Here is a 19588-nt window from a genome sequence, read left to right as displayed (position 1 = left end):
AAGTCATCGAAAAGAGGAAGAACCGCTGTGACACCTTTCTCTTCAAGTGAGCCCTCAGCCTTGGTGAGTGAAAGCATATTTTATCATCCTGCCTTTGTGGTGCTGGTCTGTTCATTGGTCATATTTTTGTGCTGGATCGAATGATATAGATGGTGACGAGTGTCAGTGTGTCCATGCTTATCTATTAAGGTTGTTGTCATAGGATGGATCTGTATCCCTAAAAAGTTGTCTTTTCGCTTCGTTGTAGCCTTCAGTGGTGTTGAGCTCATTGCTGTTTGCGTATGGTCCTGTAGGCACATTGGTACTGAGCTTGGTTGCATTCCTAATTTAGGTTTGTAAATGTGACAGTGGGTATTTTACATGTGTGTGAGATAGAAGGAGAGCAATTACATAAGAAGATCTCTCTCTCTCTCCAGTATGTGTACTACAACACCTGGTAGAAGCAAGCCGCTCTGTCGTTAAAAGTGTTTTGTGGAGCCACGCTGTTTGCTGATGTGTTAATTAAACACATCAGCAGCAAGAGAGAGTTTTGTAGCTTTACTGGTATGTATCCTATATATCCTACCAATTTTTTACATATAAAAACACCACTGCACAATGACTCAGCTAAACTGCAAGGCAGTGCATTTCCTGAATGAGTTAAAGGCTTAGCTCAAAGTTTCTTAAATGGGCATTTCACATACTGTAGCACAACTACAAGTTCCTGGCTTTAGAAATTACTACTAAATGTTTCATTTGAGGGTGCGAACCCCCAATGCATGATAAGTTACTACAACAACAGATTTCCCCCAAAAACTGCATATTTGTGTTTAAACTGCTTATACCGTGCCAAAACAATAACATTAACAAACATTTACTAGAAGAAATAACTTTTAATAAATGCTCTTTCACCATTTAACAAGTGGATTACATTGACATTTTTCCTCTTGTACATTTATCACTATTTCTGCTGATAGGAACATTGCTGAAATACTTTAAGGACAACTGCAACTACCCTCAAGAGAACTCGTCAGGCGGCGTGAGGAAACATTTCATTCAAGTCAGGTACATGATTGGTGTCAAGAGGGAAGACAATGGATGTATGTAATGAAACCAGGCCCTGCCCACCCAGCACTGCAAGAAAATATAAAAATATATATCCTACTTTTAGAGCACTACTGACTGATAAGCTGGTAAAACAGCCAGTGGCAAAAGCCATAGTTCATAGACACTATTTGTGGTGGAGGTAAACTTAGTAAGAAACGTTAGTTAGTTTAACACAATGCTGAATGGTGTCTAGCGACTGGTGAAACATGTGGTGCTCTGGCGTAGTGGTTAAAGACAGTGCCTCTCATGTGGGAGACCAGAGTTTGAATCCAGTGAAGATGACAGTATGTATTAATTTTAATTGCGGGCCGCAATAAAACTGTTTCTGGCTATAGTGCGACTATTTCTTGTGAATTTTCGAAGTAACACATCCGTGCATACTTTTTGGCTCAGGATAGACAAAAACCTAGCTGGCTACAACATTCAGTAGCTACGTTACTGTAAGCCTCAACTAAAACTGTTTACGGTTATACAGTATTGCGACTATTTTTGGTGGATTGCACGATTCTTTCATCTTTTCACTTGATGAAAAAGTTAGTTATCGTCACCTTTATTGATTGTTATTGTATCAATGTCATTTACGAATGAAAGAAAAACGTACATTGTTGTGCCATGAAATGTAATAGCTTTGGCCGTGTTAAAGTTAATCTTCAGTCTCACTAGGAATTGCTCAATTCTTATGACTATTTTAAGTAGTAAGTAGATACAAGTAAGCCTATTTCTGGCTGGTAACCTGCCAGTGGCAAAAGCCATACAGTCCATAGATGCTGTTTGAGGTGGAGGTAAAATAAATAGAAACGTTAGTCAGTTTAAAACAATTCATAATGGTGTCTAGCGAAATATTTAAACTTGGCGTGATGTTAAATCATGACAAAATGATCTCTTTCAAGATGCTATACCGAGTGTGATGAGGCTCAAACACAGACTTTTTGCATGGAAGTCGGCATCTCTAACCATTATGCTATTTAACCAGGGGTGGTTGGTCAGTCAGTCGATCAGTCAGTCTCTGACTCACTCAGTCAATAAGAGATATTCGCTCTTCTTGGTCGGCTCCAATTATGCGGTCCGGCAAAAAACAGTATGACACGAAAATGATTACCAGACATACTCTGGTTCCTCATGGCGGGCTCTGTTGTGAAATGTTTGTTTAAATCACTTGAATAAGAATTTTATGTTGTCTAAAGGAAATGTTAAATTATAGTGTGATTAAAACTCACTATTTACATTATTTACAGTTCTTGAGTTACAGCTGATTTACAGTTCTTGAGTTACACCTTATTTAACATTAATTTAGTTTACTGCAGACTGTCACAGGAATTGCTTTTATTTTGAAGTAGCCTACAGGAAGTTGTCTGTGTGTACTCTTGCTAGCTTACTGAGATGAACATGAGACCCTAGATGAAAAACATGTCCGTTATGCCTAGGTTAACTTCCTTGTTTGTAAAACTGCAGCATAGTGAACAATAAATGTTCATAGTAAAAGACAAGGCTAGTGCATGAGCCAACAGGCCATCAGGACATCTATAGGAATCTTCCCTTAAATATTACCGCAGCTGAGGAGCTTTCATTTCCACGGCGCACAATTAGATTCGACTCGACTCGTTCCCTTAATCAATGAAAAAATGTATATTAGAATCTAACATAGATTGCGTTTATCCCCATAGCACCATCCTCTGACTAAGCAAGGCTACAACTGGTTCAGTCAGTTGTGCGGTACATGGTGTCAGTAAATATTTGAGTGTTTACCAAAAATTAATTGAGACAACAGAAACACTACAACCAGCGTTTTGGGTGGTTATCTCAGGAGGAATTGGTTATGATCAATACAGGTGCTGGTCATAAAATTAGAATATCATCAAAAGGTTGATTTATTTCAGTAATTCCATTCAAAAAGTTTAACTTGTATAATGTATACATTCATTCCACACAGACCGATATATTTCAAGTGTTTATTTCTTTTAATTTTGATTATTATAACTGACAACTAATGAAAACCCCAAATTCAGTATCTCAGAAAATTTTTAATATTGTGAAAAGCTCTAATCAGCTAATTAACCAAAAACACCTGCAAAGGCCTTTAAATGGTCTCTCAGTCTAGTTCTGTAGGCAACACAATCATGGGGAAGACTGCTGACTTGACAGCTGTCCAAAAGACGACCATTGACACCTTGCACAAGGAGGGCAAGACACAAAAGGTCATTGCTAAAGAAGCTGGCTGTTCACAGATCTCTGTGTCCAAACACATAATAGAGAGGCGAAGGGATGGAAGATATGTGGTAGAAAAAAGTGTACAAGAAATAGGGATAACCGCACCCTGGAGAAGATTGTGAAACAAAACCCATTCAAAAATGTGGGGGAGATTCACAAAGAGTGGACTGCAGCTGGAGTCAGTGCTTCAAGAACCACCACGCACAGACATATGCAAGACATGGGTTTCAGCTGTCGCATTCCTTGTGTCAAGCCACTCTTGAACAAGACACAGCGTCAGAAGTGTCTCGCCTGGGCTAAAGACAAAAAGGACTGGACTGCTGCTGAGTTATGTTCTCTGATGAAAGTACATTTTGCATTTCCTTTGGAAATCAAGGTCCCAGAGTCTGGAGGAAGAGAGGAGAGGCACAGAATCCACGTTGCTTGAAGTCCAGTGTAAAGTTTCCACAGTCAGTGATGGTTTGGCGTGCCATGTCATCTGCTGGTGTTGGTCCACTGTGTTTTCTGAGGAACAAGGTCAACGCAGCCGTCTACCAAGACGTTTTAGAGCACTTCATGCTTCCTGCTGCTGATCCACTTTATGGAGATGTAGATTTAATTTTCCAACAGGACTTGGCACCTGCACTCAGTGCCAAAGCTACCAATACCTGGTTTAAGGACCATGGTATCCCTGTTCTTAATTGGCCAGCAAACTCACCTGACTTTAACCCTACAGAAAATCTATGGGGTATTGTGAAGAGGAAGATGCGATATGCCAGACCCAACAATGCAGAAGAGCTGAAGGCCACTATCAGAGCAACCTGGGCTCTCATAACACCTGAGCAGTGCCACAGACTGATCAACTCCATGCCACGCTGCATTGCTGCTGTAATTCAGGCAAAAGGAGCCCCAACTACGTATTGAGTGCTGTACATGCTCATACTTTTCAGTTGGTCAACATTTCAAAAAAAATAAATAACGTGTATTGGTCTTAAGTAATATTTTAATATTTTAAAAGATTTTGGGATTTTCATTAGTTGTCAGTTATAATCATCACAATTAAAAGAAATAAACTTTTGAAATATATCAGTCTGTGTGTAATGAATGAATATAATATACAAGTTTCACTTTTTGAATGGAAATACTGAAATAAATCAACTTTTTGATGATATTCTAATTTTATGACCAGCACCTATATACACCTGTATACATTTGCCACCGTAATTTTTTTTCTGCACATGCAATAGAAAGTTATGCACTTTAGAGCCTTTGTTTGTAAGAAAGGCTCCCCCTTATGCACACAAATTGACTTCCTTACATTGAAACCAACTCCCAACCAACCATTTTAATTCAGTATCTAGTATTATGTATAGGTACTGAATACATAATACTAGATACACTCAATGTTTTCACTGTTTATTTTTCTTAATCAAAAGAAACAAAACAGAATGGGAAACTACAGCACATGTAACAGACTATAGGTGCCATATCATCTAGGTGTTGCAGTGACTTTTAATTCATTGTACAACATTTTACAAGATTTCTGATTTAAAATATTAGACATAACTTGCCCTAATGAAATATGTATAACAAATAAATTCATTATAAACCACTGAACAAGTGTTCAGAGTTATTTTCCTGTAACAATCAGTCTCAAATTATGATCTGAATGTTTACACTAGTTCATTTTGTTAGAAGAATATACCTACAGTGTTCTATCCATATGAAAACCTTGTTAGACCTTAAAGAAAATGAATAGAAGGATATCTACATTTGCGGAAGTGTAACAGAGACGTGAGTAATACAAAATGGATATTGTTATAGTAGTTCCTGAAGGTTAAAACAGTCTGTCTTTAGCCAAGGATTCTGACTACAGAAACATCTTCACCTTTGAATCACGTGAACTTTATAGTACCTGGCGACATATTTGTGAGTGCTTGTGTGTGTGGGTGTTTGCCAATGTGTGAATGCAGAGAGTAAGAAAGACCAGAGAGTGACAACAACAGCTTGCCTGTCAGGTTTGTGTTGTAATTCACTCAGTCATCTGCATGCAAATTCCTGCCCTGAATATATCCCAGTAGCCAATTAGAAATGGATAAGGAAAGGACAAGGAAGCTGGCAACATAAAATACCCATTGCTGGGGCAGCACCTTGGTGTGTGTGGAAAGTCACTTTCTGTTTGTTTAACGAGGTGAAACTACACTGCTGCTAACACTGAAAACAATTCTTCACTCACCTTCAGAAGCTTCACAGCTTGCTACCTCACTCACCTGAAGTCATCAGAGAGAAGACAGAGAGCAGCGATACCCACCATCCCACCCTGGGCTGGTCGGACCCCATTCCACAGCTCTGGTAGGAAACCATGCTGAGCAGTGCAACCAGCTTTGCTCCAGTCTAGTTGGTCGCTGATATAATGACTAGTGGTGTAGTGGGAAGTAAGCGCAAACAGCATTTTCTTTGCATGGCAGTACACCCAATGTTTGTGTAAAAATGCATTGAAAGTATAGAGTGCTTTATTTTTTACCCTAACTACCCATCCATTTTGATAGGTAGATGGCATAATCAACTGTAAGTATTATACATTTACAAAAGCATTCAAGGCATTAGTTGAGTTATCTTTTAAACGAGATTGTGATGGTTTTGATTAGTTTATCTGTTAAACTTTGATTGCCTTTAATTCGCCTTTGCTTATCTTCAAGCCTGAGATAAAAATGCTACTGTGCTGTTAATACAGTGTTAAAGACGATACTTGAATAAACATACATTAGAATTTATATAATTGTGCATCTTGCATTTAAATGAATGTAAAAAAAAACATGCTTTGGTTCAAAAGGTAAATACAATCATAGAAAAACTAACTCCCCTGGGCTTGTTTTGAGATACAAACTGAACTTTATAACTACTCTTATATACTACAACTTGCAACATATGTATGCAACGTAAGTATTTATTATTTTCACAGGATTATGTTATATGCATTTTATTTCAAAACACTATTGGAAAACATGAAGCAATGCTTATTTAACCAGTTAAAGCCACAGTTTTTTGGTGTAAAAAGAAAGGTTCCTTAATGTATGTCTTGACACTGGCCATAAACTAATTTAATATACTAACTCAAAATTCATCTCCAGACCAACACTGATCTGTAACTGGAATTATGAAAGAATGCCAAACTACTATAGTATTTAGGTTGAATGACTTCAATCTAGCGGACAGCCTTCACCTTGCATTTGTTATAACTTGAATTAGTTGGACAGAGGGATTATCTACTTGCTGTAGTACCAGCAAGTCACCTACACTTGTTTAATTTGTTTAAGTTGCATTGATGAGATTTGTGATTGTTATTTTGTCTATCTTCTAGGCCTGTCTCCACAAGGGGGCAAGAGGGGGCTTAAACCCCTCTGGGTTTTTTTTCTTCTGCCCCCCCAGTTTAAATTTTAAATACCCTATAGAAAAATAGGAAAAAATAAATATTAGACCCCTCATCATTTTTAACTGCCTCCTCAGTCACTTCATCCTCATGTCAGGCCTGCTGTTTTCTTACTGTAAGAGGTTAACTAATCTGTAAACATCTGTTCATAGTTGTGATTTACATTTTTAGGTTTACTTATCATGTTTCAAGTTTAGTGATTGCAAATGTTGATCAGCAGTTCGGAGTAACTGGTAAGGATGCCCCCAGGACGTCTCCCTTGGGAGGTGTTCCAGGCACGTCCAGCTGGGAGGAGACCTCGGGGTATGGCCAGGACTAGGTGGAGAGATTATATTTCGACACTGGCCTGGGGACGCCTCGGGATTCCCCAGTCAGAATGTGGCAAATGTGCTGGCAAATGTGGCTTGGGAAAGGGAAGTTTGGGGTCCCCTGCTGGAGCTGCTGACCCCGCGACCTGATACCGGATAAGCGGATGAAGATGAGATGAGAGATGAGATTGTCAATCTCATTATGATAAGAGTTGTCATGTTCAGTTTAATGTAGTAGGCAAAATAGTTGGATGTTTGTTATTGTTTCTACCAATGTCATTAATTAAGGAAAAAACCTGGCTGCTGGCTATAGCTGGCTTACTATCTGGTTCTTATGTCAAGCCACCTAGAAGAGTTGTGTGGCGGCCAATGTGTACTGCGCTCCTACAATGAGGAGAGCACGAATCAAAATAGACTCACATCAATTGCTGTTTTAACATCAGCTGGCCTATATGTAAAAGCAATATACAGTTAGATCTGGAAATAATTGGACACTGACACACGTTTTTATTTTTTGACTGTTTACCAAAATATATTTAAGTTACAGGTAAATTACTATGGGCTTAATGTGCAGGCCCTCAGCTTAGATTTGTTGGTATTCACATCTAAACTAGAGGAATGGTTCATGTGGCATTCACATTTGGAAGCTATTGCTGTGAACCCACAACATGCGGTCAAATGAGCTTTCAATGCAAGTGAAACCGCTCATCCTTAGCCTGAAACAGGCCATCAGAGAGATAGCAGGAACATAAGCAGTTGCCAAATCAACAGTTTGGTACAATCTGAGAAAAAAGAACGCACTTTTCAGCTATGCAACACAAAAAGGCCTGGACATCCACTGAAGACAACAGTGATGGGTGATTTTAGGATCCTTTCCATGGTAAAGAAAAACCCATTCCCAATATCCAGCCAAGTGAAGAACACTCTCCAGGAGGTAGGCATATCCTTATCCAAGTCCACCATTAAAGGAAGACTTCACGAGAGCAAATACAGAGGCTTCGCCACAAGGTGCAAACCATTCATAAATCAGATTTTGCCAAAGAACATTTAAAAAACCCACTGTCCAGTTCTGGAACAGCATTCTTTGGACAGATGAAACTAAGATCAACCTGTGCCGGAAAGATGGGAAGAAAAAAGTATGGAGAAGTCTTGGAATGGCTCATGTGAAACATACCACGTCATCGGTCAAACATGGTGGAGGCAGTGTGATGACATGGGCATGCATGTCTTCCACTGGGCACTGGGTAACTAGTGTTTAGTGATGATGTGACAGAAGACAGAAGCAGGCAGATGAATTCTGAAGTTTATTGCTCAGATTCAACCAAATTGATGGTTGATTGGAAGGTTGATTGCATGGCACTTTACTTTACAGATGGACAATGACCCAAAACATACTGCGAAAGCAACCCAGGAGTTTTTTAAGGCAAACAAGTGGAATATTTTGCAATGGCAAAGTCAATCACCTGATCTAAACCTGATCGAGCATGCTTTTCACATGCTGAAGACAAAACCTAAGGCAGAAAGACCCACAAACAAAAAACAACTGAATACAGATGCTGTAATGGCCTGGCAAAGCATCAAGGAGGAAACCCAACATTAAGGGATGTCCATGTATTTCAGACTTCAATCAGTCATTACCTGCAAAGGATTCTTGACCAAGTATTAAAAATGAACATTTTATTTATGATTGTGTTAATTTGTCCAATTCCTAAACATTTCATACAATATCTTTGTTCAACCCCTTGAATTAAAGCTGAAAGTCTGCACGTCAATTGCATCTTGGTTGTTGCATTTTAAATCCGTTGTGGTGGCATATAGAGACATAATTATTAAATCTGTATCAATAGGATTTGTCATCTTGGTTCTCGTTAGCTTATGTGGTCCAAATATGATTAGTAAATAAGTTCTTCAAATCATGACAACAAGCCATTGTGTTTTGTAATGTAAAGTACCAGGATGTTTATAGAGGTTTCATAGGGGAGGAGGAGGGTGTGGCGAAGGCAGGAATTACTGCCCCAGCACAGTTAAAGACACATTGTACTTTAAATTGTCAAAATAATCTTAAAAAATATTTAAACTACCTGTTCAAATTTGCTCCTAAATTGTTTTGAACAGAAATGGTGTACTAGTGCAGGAAGAGCCTGCCCTAATATCATAATTTGCACTTTGTAAGCATATTGCATAATGGCTGAAACAAACCTTATCTATTTAAATGATGATGTTAATAGAGACATTTCTAATATTTCCGGCATGAATGAAACATGTTAAATATATAATGGTGGGAATTGGGGAAATATGTTATTTCAAGTAGTACTTCACGGTGACAACTCAAATAAATATAAGCATCTCTAGTGGTAGGGTAATAAACAAGTATTGTTATGAACCTGAAAGACGAGGTGCTTTGACAAGCATCAAATTTCTCCTTTGATAATTGTAGTTAATCAATGGAGAAATTATCTGAATAAGACAGCACTGTAAATATCTCTAAATATCCTTAGAGGTTGTAGATGAAGAATGAATGGTTTCACACATGAAAAACAGATACATATCCATTACTTTGCAAATATACAAGATACACAGTAAGAATGTCCCCACAATGCCTACCCTTGTCTTTGTGCACTCGTTTCACAACAGTCCATCTACTGTATCTCAGACACCCTTTCCGGATTGCACAGTTTGTGGACCATGTATGATTTGTCTACCAATGACTAAGATTTCATTCCACACTGACTATAAATACAATTTTCCTCCAGCTCTGGACCATGGTCCTTCATTCCACCTGTATCATGAGCATCCCTTCCACTGCCAGCATTGATAGCCAGCTACCCACATCATGGAGCTCCTACACATTTCCAGAAAGTGAGGATTAGTTTAATAGCTCAATGGCTTTTTCAGTAAATTGGTCTTTTGATTTAATTATTTTCAAACACCTAAGCTAAGCGAGTCTATTTTTCTTCATTACAGCTAATTTAAAGTGTAAACAGAATTATATGTTGGTTGTAGCTATTGCAAAATGTATCTAACCCCTAGCAGCATTCACCTCAGTTTCCACAGTGATGCCTAGTTATACCAGTCGCCTGTGGTCCCAAGACTCACAGCCTCAGTATTGGTCAAAGTACCAGGTTTGGGAGTGGCTGCAGCAGATGCTGGATATGCACCAGATTGATGCTGCCAGCATCCCTTTCCAGAACTTCGATGTGGATGGCCGTCAGCTGTGCAGCATGACCTTCCAGGACTTTACCCGGGCTGCGGGCTCTGTGGGCCCTATCCTCCATCAAAGCCTCAATGAACTAAAATGGAACAGTAAGTTTACATACCGAACAGAACTTTAGCATCCTCTGTTATTTTCAAATTTTAAGTGAAATAGAAACTGTCAGGCAAGACATTTTTGAAATATGCTGTGATTATTTAAGTAATCGGGCTAAATGGTAGTATTTCAGCAACATGTGATGCTGGTTAGTTGCAGAGTAGAATAACAGGAGGATTAGGAATTCAGCATCAAGTAAGTTTGATTAACCCAGAATAAAGATGACCCATGTTCTTAGAGTAAGTACAACGGCATTCCTCTTAACTTTTCTTGTTTTTCCATATCATTCCAACACAGGTCAGTTTCCTGGTGTGGACTTTTCACCACTGGATGTTATTAAATCAGAGCCAGATGGTAAGAGCCCTCAAAAGCTCTTTGGACTTCATAGCTTTTAAGTGTCATCAATAATGTATTTAATGTTATCATTAATCTCATTCTCAGAAGGGGAACTGGTGGAACATTGCGTAGAACATGGCCTCCATTAGCCAATAAGAAAGTTGTAAGAAATTCCCGGCGCAGTAAGCATTAGCTTATACGCCTTGGTGAAGCAAGCTTAGTCTAAAGTGTAGCTGAGTTGTTTTGATACTGCACTGACTAAGGGCAGAACAAGGCAGTTACATATTCATTAAAACTTGTTAATTGAGATAAAATTATGTTTCAACAGTAGCTCCCAGGGTTATTGAAGGAACATAACATTTTGTGTTCAATGCTACTAGATAGCTAGCTTCTCAGTAGTAATATTAATTGGCTGTGTCTAATGTACATGTCTTTAGTTACATTATCAAACTAGTCTTGCAATATTTTGGATTTGATAAAAGCAAAAGGAACAATTACATCACTTAGTAAGGTCACTCCCATGGTATTGTGGTCATTTTCACTAAGGCCAACTTCAAATGCTGTTGTGCCAAGCATATTTACACTTTATAAATTAGCTTTGGGACATGATTATGCCAACCCTTACAAGTCCATTCAGACATGACGTACAGGGCAAAATGCAAAATTACTTTTTCTGAAATACAAATTGTACCTTGAAATTGCATAGTTTTTTTTTTTAAACATTGACACTCAAACTCAATAATTGTAAGGTGTCATTGGTTTTTTGTTGGAATATATATGTATGTATATATATATTTATTTATTTAATAACTGAAATATGCTACTTGCATAACTATTCAACCCCAAACACATTGATGATTTGTAGAGCCACTTTCACTGCAATGACACCTTTATGTCTTTTGGTAAGTATATATCTTTGCACAGTTTCAGAGTGTTTTGGCCCATTCTTGGCAGATTTGTTCAGGTTGGTTGGATGACTCTCCTGAACCGCAATTTTTAAATTGCAGTTCAGAGTCTCAACGGGATTGAGATCAGAACATTGAGCCATTTAGGATATTCACTGCTTTTTTGAGGCTCTCCAATGATGCTGTCACTCTCATGATTTTCAATGGTCTTTTTTGAGTAATTGCTTATTTGCTTCCATCCTCCAATAAAGGCCAGTTTTATGCAGAGCTCTTTATATTATCGATTGGAGCACGATTACTCCACTCCCAGCCATTGAACTCTCTAGGCACTTGAAAGTGTTTGTTGGCCTCTCTCCTTTGAACGCTGAGTTTCTTGGCTTTACCTGCTATGTGTGACATTGCTTTTACTTCCTGAATGTTGATCCTACTGTGCTCATCGGAAAATATTCAAACATTAGGATATTATGTTGTACCCTTTTCTTAACATATGCATTTGTATTTGTATTACTTTATCTCTAACTTCTGAATAATGCTTTTAGTCATAATTTTCCTTCTGATTTTTAATAACCTAAAAGTGAGGTTATTATCCAAAAAATGTGACAGCAACTGTAATGGTTCATAGGGATGGTCAATACTAATGCAATGTGTCCTTGTTAGGGAAACTTCTTGCTTATGTGCAAACTGGGAGCTTCCACAGCACAGGATGTAATACTTATTCAAGCAACATATTAAAGTTTTTTTTTTTTTCTTAAAAGAATATTGCTCCACCTAAACCAGAGTGTTGTAGGCATCATTTTCGATTTACATTTAGTATTAAAGCATTATTATAACAGTTGTTTTAGTAAAATATATATATATATTTTTTTTTTATGTATTTGACTGTCTAATTGCGTACACAAGCCATACTGTAGCAGTGGGACACTCCGAAATGTGTAAATGGTCTCTAAATAAATTTCTAAAGACAAAAGTTGTAAATAAAACAAAAAAAATTTAACAAAAAACATCACTAGAAAAAACAAGTTGAGAACCAGGCTCTGTTACTTTTGATGTGAGACTAGCAGAGCATGGATTTGGAGTTCAGAGATAAAGGCAAAGCAGGAAGTAAACAGTATGGCTGATACACATTCATGATTTTAATAATTGGAACAGCAATGTGTTTTTGCATTGACATGCCTGTATAGAACTCAAAGACATGAGCTGATTTTGGAGATGTATAAAGCATTTATATTGCTGTGTCCAGTGACTGTGTTATTAGGCACCAAGAAAATCTCAGAAATTGAACTTTAACCTAAAGAACTGTCTAAATGATGCTTTAAAACTATAAAAGGAACTAAAAATGTCAATTTAAGCTGTCTGTGATTTAAGTATTTCCTTGAGGTTGAATGCCTCATAAGCACAAATGTAACCTTAATGTACTCTCTTGTCCTTGTAGATTTCCCATGTCCATTCCCAGAATCTAACATATATGCTACAGGTAGGTACCACATTAAAATGTATTCATTTTGGTTAAATAAACAAAACATATCTACATTTAACTAATTTACACACAGTAGATGTTTTATTGCTGACATTAAAAATGTATTTGTAATACTCTTTAGATATCTATGATCCCTCCTTTCAATCTCTTGTACCTGTGGCCTCTCCAACTCCCTCCAGTCCAGGTATGAGACCAGACAAAAATGTGAACTGACAATCTATAAAACATTATATATGGTATTTAAACAATGATACATTTTTATTTGGCTCTGTAATCCAACCGTTTAAATTTAAAAATAACTTCATTGAATGAAGAATTTAGAGAGAGCACATTTCATACAGTCCCCTAATTTTAAGGTACCATAACTATTAGGAAAATTGACTTCACAGCTGTTTGTTATTAGGCAGTATTTCTTTTTTTTTTGCATTTAGTGCATGGAAAGAGAGCTTTCATTGTCTATTCTTGGCTCTACACTTTGCATTTGCATTTGGGGTGTGTTTTTGGTGTCTGGCAACATGAAGACCAAATTACAGTCAGTGCAAGGCAAATAAATTAGAATATATTTTATTATTTAACCAGGCAAGTGACTTGACAACAAGTTCTAATTTTCAAGGACAACCTGACCAAAAGCATTTCAATGAAAGACATGACAGTTCATCATCATAAATAATGTAAGATACAAAAAGTATGTATGAATACAAATATACAATAATAAACACTAAACATATTCAATTACAACAAATACAGTGGGACACATTTACAGTTCGGAATTGGGTATTCAGCAGGTGCAGTTTTCTGATATCAGCTGGGGGTTTTTTTGTTAGTTTTTACGGTGTAAACTGAAACCAGCATGTCTAGCATAAGGGTCTTTTGTAACTCATTCCAATCGTTGGCAGCAGAAAACTGAAATGAGTATTGACCAAATGAAGAATAGGTTTTAGGAGTGAACAGAGTGTTGTTCCTGGAGTGCAGGATATTAGTAGTAGATTTTACTGTTAGTAGTGAGCTAAGGTATTGCCATTGACCTAAAAGTGACTTACAAATAAGTTACCAGTGAGTTTGGCATTGATTGTGAAGGGAGTGCCAAATTACCAGGATGTAAATGTCACAGTAATGAGTGTGGTAAATGAAATCAAACTTGTAAGGCAGCTTTTTATATTTCCTATATTGCTGGTTGGTCATTTTGACAAGTGCATGTTTAGCATAAAAAGAAGTACATTAAAACAAATACATTAGTTTTTTTTTAGTATTTAGGCGTAGATGAGGTCAGTGAAGACATATTACCTATGTTGAAGGGTGAACAGCACAGTGTTCAGTGAGGGGCCAGTTGTGTCAGATAATGTGGGATAATTAGGGTAAACCCAGTAATCAAACTTTGAGGGACACCCATGGAAATCTAAAACACATTGTATGGGGTCAGATAAATCATATTCGAACAAGGATAGTTCCTCTGAGAACACTAGGTTGTAGAGTCTATTAATAAGGATGTAAGAGGCAAAGGCTTTAGCCAGACCAATGAAGACAAGTGTTTCAGGACCTTGAGATGACAAGTAATTTAGGACCTTGTGATGCACCCATGCCCAGCTTTTAAGCCTGACTGAATCACAAAGAGAACACTGGGGGATTCCAGATTACGGGTTAACAGTTTATTGACCAGGCATTCAAAAACTTTAGAAAGGCAGAATTGAGATGAGAGTCAGGATCAAGTCTGTAGCCCAACAGTGGACTAGCTCAGACTGTTCTGAACTAAACCAGGGGCTGTAACCATTTTAAGTAAATACATTGGAAAAGGGGCCTTTTTATTCAAAGCCTTAAGGAAAGAAATATTTAAAAAGTGACCACTCATCCTCAAAAGAGGGGATAAGATCAATTCGAGGACATTGTACAGCTGTTAGGTCATGAAATCAGGCCTGATCATTAAAACGTTATGTTTACTACTGTTTTACACTTAGACGAAGGGGCTGTTTGACAGTTTTTATTGCAAACCATACTGCAGTGGTTGCTAAAGTCTTGGCAGAAGACTGCGGCAGCATACAATACTTACTAGGCATTTTGTGTAAGCCATCTAATAGGGTGGCTTTATTACAGACAATGGGTTGAAATGGGTGGGTTCTGGACAATTTGGGACAATTTCATCAGGTAACATTTAACCATTTAATATTATTGTGAATAATTACACTAGTAACAATTGCCACTCAATATATTAAGTCTGTAGAACCTTGGAGAAAAGGTTGAGTAGGGGACAACAAGGACAGTGGGAGACCAGAGGGAAAAAGGGCTGGTAAGGAGAGGTGCCCATGCGAACCATAGAGCTCTTGGAGCATTTGGACCAGGCATTAACATTTCTCTGAGCAGAGTGAACTCCCCAATACTTTTTTTATTTTATTTGTAAAACTGTATCCATGAATCTCCTTTCCAAATCCAACCTTAAATATGTCATGAGAGACAATCGGATAAGAAATGTGTTCAGATCCAAATGTATGCTCATACTCAAGCAAGCCTGACAAATGGTTAACTTGTCTGGCAGTGAGCATGAATATTTCACTTTAATTTACTCAAAAATACTTTTGGTACCCTAAAATGATTCACATAATAGTTTTCTACAAAATTGGTCAGAGTGCCTTGATCAGATATTCTCGATTTAAACTCTAGCTGGTCCGCGGATCTGTTTGCACTGATTTATAATCTCCTTATAGTTGCTTTCGACACTCACAGAACTATTCTTGAACCCTGGACTAGGTAATACTATTCTGGTCTAGTTTGATAAGGGAAGAGAAGGAGGAGACAAGTCATGTTATTGTATTGAGGCAGGATTTTACACAGTGCCCTTTTAAGAAACATTTATCATATGGATTGTGTGTTGTATGTTTCAACCAATCAGTGTACATAAAAACAAAGGAATTGCAACAAACAATTTTCAAAATCCAGATGAAATAGAGCATTATGGTAATTGTGATGAGATATGTTTCTAAGAGTTTTGATGGCAAAATGTACAAATTACACTGATAGCCTTCCTTTTTATTTGTTGCTTCAAATAAATGTCTATCTGTTCATTTACTTTCAGATACAAAGAGATCTCACAGTCGCCCTTACCAAGTAAAAAAACACAGTAAGTAGTATTACATGAAAATCTAATACAATTGTACCATACATTTTAATTTTAGATATGCTCAATTAGGAGATGGATACATGCTAATTGTTTTACCCATGCTATTGCTTTAAATAGTTTTAATGTTCATCGCCTCTGTTTTTCCTTAGACCCCAGAGGGACCCACTTATGGGAATTCATTAGGGACATTCTGCTGAACCCAGAGCGGAATCCAGGCCTGATCAAGTGGGAGGACCGAACTGAAGGAGTGTTCCGCTTCCTCAAATCAGAGGCTGTAGCTCAGCTGTGGGGAAAGAAGAAGAATAATAGTAGCATGACCTACGAGAAGCTCAGCCGAGCAATGAGGTAGAGACCACAATGATTCATTCATTTACAATGAAGGGATTTTTGTATTCCTTTTTTGAGAGAAATGAATTTTGGCAGTTCCAATAACCTACCTGCCCATAACATTCCAGATATTATTACAAACGGGAAATACTGGAACGTGTAGACGGACGAAGGCTTGTTTACAAGTTTGGAAGGAATGCACGAGGATGGAGGGAGTCAGAGAAGTGAAAGGAGTATCTGAGGACACCTCCATATTTTGTACCTTTTTTAACCACCATGTGAAGATTTATATTTATGTTATTTGGAATAATTTTAATGTGTTAGTGTGATGTACTTGACAATATTGTTTTACTAAGATGAGCAGAATGCAGCAACTCTTAACTGTTTGGGGAGTTTGCGTATCCTATGTTTACATATGGTTAAGAAAGACTATATTTGATAGCTTACATTTTTCCTCTTCAGAGAGTGATGACAATTTGCACTGAAAACTACTTTTTACTGTACAGCAAAAAACAATGATACAATGTAGATGCATGGCCCAAGCATCAGCGTGTAAAGGGTAGGACGTCGTTGTACATTTAAATATTTCTAGCTTGTGATACATGCTAATGTGAAAGCTACTTCAGGAAAAATTATACTTTAAAATAGGTGTACCAGTGTTGATCATTGGGCAAATTGTTTCTGTCTGTTACAATAAATGGATAAAACATAAACATATGATCTTCCTGTGACTGTAAGTGGTAGACTCATTAGGAAAGTCAAGGCAGGATCACATTTATTTTTATATTGAGTAAGAAATATACAGCTTTTATAGTGTGAAGGAACAAAGAACTCAAACAAGAACTGAAGATGAGCATACAAGCCTGGCAAGAAAATGAAAGTACTGGTCTGGTCGGGCAGAATACCTAGGGTATGCCGAGGTCAATGAGTCACAGACTTTAGGCAGCAAAATTTATGTAATCAAATACTAAACATAATTAGAAATTATATTAAACTGTTCCAGTAATTTTGGTACTAAATAGAAAGCATTGCAATTTCTCAGTGGTGAAGCCAATATGTACACTAATACCTTCAAATTAAACTTGGTAAACTCAGTCTTGCGTAATTGGTCAAATGCTTAATTCATTTCTGGGTCAATGTGTTAGATGAGATTGGAAGCAGAACAATGAGCTCCAGCCTCTCCATTTCAAAATGACAAACAAGTGTACTGTATGGGCCAATTCACTGCTCACCTTCCAAATGTTTGTGAATTTGGGATATGCCCAAGGTGCCAGAACTAATGCTGCTCATTGTGTCAAGCAAAATGTTTCATAATGTATCTACAGTACCATTAATGCTAACATAGTCTGTCCATGGTAGAATTAATACCTTTACTTCATAGTAGTTGTAAATGTACAATCCAAAGTTTTGGAGCTCACAGCTTCACTGGCCCAATACTTACAGGGATGTCCTCTCCTGCGTGGTCTTTTCTATGCTTTATCTCCACTCATCTTTGCTTACAGAAAGCATGTGTGCGGACCATGTGTGTTTACATTTAAATAGTAAAGAAAACACCAACCTGTGTTGAAATTAGCTGAATTATAACATCTCTTTGTGGTTATGGTGTTCTCTAGCTAATATTTCTGCGATAGCGTAGTGCTTTATAACAACAACAAAAGCCACGCACTAGCCTAATACTGTGGCACATACAGTATTGGCAAATCCATACTGTGGCACATACTTGTACCGTTTAGTATAAGACGGTGTGTTGTCCAGCACAGAAATCTCATTCCTGCATTCCTGAACAATTTTGAGTCAAACAAATCACACAGACCTAGAGATTTCTCTAGCATGATCCAAACCATCTAAGGGTTTTCCAGGTTTAAATGCCCCTTTAAGGAGAACACAATAAATGAGAACATGACTCTTCCAACTTTTATCTGCAATCTCAGAACCTGCATACAAAATGCTGTAAATGATGTCATGTGCATGCTTCAAGATGGAGCACTATCATCTCGAATTGCCTTGTCAACTTTTATACATCCTTTTAATACACAATGTTGTAAAATGAAATGAGTTATTATTATGTATCTATCAAGAATAAAGGATTGTTTTTAAAATATGACAGAAATGCCTGTTTGTGCAATTATTTGTGTGAGCTTTAATCGATTAACATGATTGCAGCATACATCAGTTGAAAGAACGACAAGATTTGACAAGCCGTATGTGTCAGTCTGAACATAACTGTAGTTATGTCAATGTTTGTCATGTGATCATGCACATGAACGTGATTTGAGGTTTACTATTTTACTTTGTAATCTTCAAATGCCTACACTTTAGGTGTTCAAATTCTAGCTATAAAAGAAGGGAGCCAGGTCCTTACGGAGAATGTTTCAGATGAGGCCAAAATAAGTATTTATTTCTTATTTTTTCCATGTCTGCCGAGACAAGGCCATTTATTTCAGTGATAGGGCCTGTCAGGACCTTATCGCTGATGGTGTAAAATGCCATGCAGTTAATTGTTCTCCAGTGCGTGTCATGGGCATTCTAGTGGCACCTTGGGGCAATGGAGAGAGGACTGGCCTCTGATGTCCATTCAGATAAGGAAAGCATCACTTAATCTCCCCTTTCTCAGGTCCTGTGTTCTCAGGCAAATATCTGCCCATGCCTTCAGCCCACTGCTGTACGGTCAATGTTTTTTAAATCCTCCTCCTTTACATAACATTGATTGCTGTGTCATCTTTTGATATCTTTGTTCAATGCCACAAAATTTGCCAATCTTTGAAAATGTTATCAATGTTCATTCTCGGCTTTCACACCCACCACTGTACTACAGCTACACTACATCATAACTTGCATAAAAAGGACTAAAACTGAGTTGTTTCAAACCATGTAAAATAGAATTTGCCACATGCAGGTAAATGCATACTTACTAAATGCTCCAGGTCCTTTTCCAACAAAGCAGAGTTAAAAGTAAAAAAAAAGGGACAATTAAATAGAGAAACACAAAAGACAGAAGAGTGAACTGAGGGTCCTGTACATAATGGATAAAAAAAAAAAAAAGAAACACCCTCAGTGCTCTTTACAGAATGTCACTGATGCACCATCACTGTATTCATTAATGTTATTAACATATG

The 19588-nt window shown here is 37.5% G+C and overlaps 1 protein-coding gene across 5 annotated transcripts; it reads left to right on the top strand.

The window, feature by feature from the left end:
- Nucleotides 1-450: 450 nt before the first annotated feature.
- ehf (ets homologous factor) lies at nucleotides 451-18552 on the top strand. 5 transcript variants are annotated; one of them, XM_010864283.5, is made up of 11 exons: nucleotides 451-543; nucleotides 957-1044; nucleotides 5516-5625; nucleotides 9765-9870; nucleotides 10045-10314; nucleotides 10616-10672; nucleotides 12992-13033; nucleotides 13158-13220; nucleotides 16101-16145; nucleotides 16295-16490; nucleotides 16601-18552. In XM_010864283.5, exons 4-11 carry the CDS (start codon nucleotides 9774-9776, stop codon nucleotides 16698-16700), a joined length of 870 nt encoding a protein of 289 aa, XP_010862585.3. In that variant the 5' UTR covers nucleotides 451-543; nucleotides 957-1044; nucleotides 5516-5625; nucleotides 9765-9773; the 3' UTR covers nucleotides 16701-18552. The 5 variants fall into 5 exon arrangements, with proteins under 5 accessions (XP_010862585.3, XP_034143948.1, XP_010862587.3 ...); XM_034288057.1 differs by lacking the exon at nucleotides 9765-9870 and having other exon boundaries at nucleotides 10057-10314; XM_010864285.5 differs by lacking the exons at nucleotides 451-543; nucleotides 957-1044 and adding an exon at nucleotides 5827-5841 and having other exon boundaries at nucleotides 5424-5625.
- The last annotated feature ends 1036 nt before the right edge of the window (nucleotides 18553-19588 follow it).

This window comes from Esox lucius, chromosome 19 (assembly GCF_011004845.1).
Source record: "Esox lucius isolate fEsoLuc1 chromosome 19, fEsoLuc1.pri, whole genome shotgun sequence".
Classification (NCBI taxonomy): domain Eukaryota; kingdom Metazoa; phylum Chordata; class Actinopteri; order Esociformes; family Esocidae; genus Esox; species Esox lucius.
The sequence above is the reverse complement of the archived record's forward strand: the minus strand, read 5'-3'. Positions and strand labels throughout refer to the sequence as shown.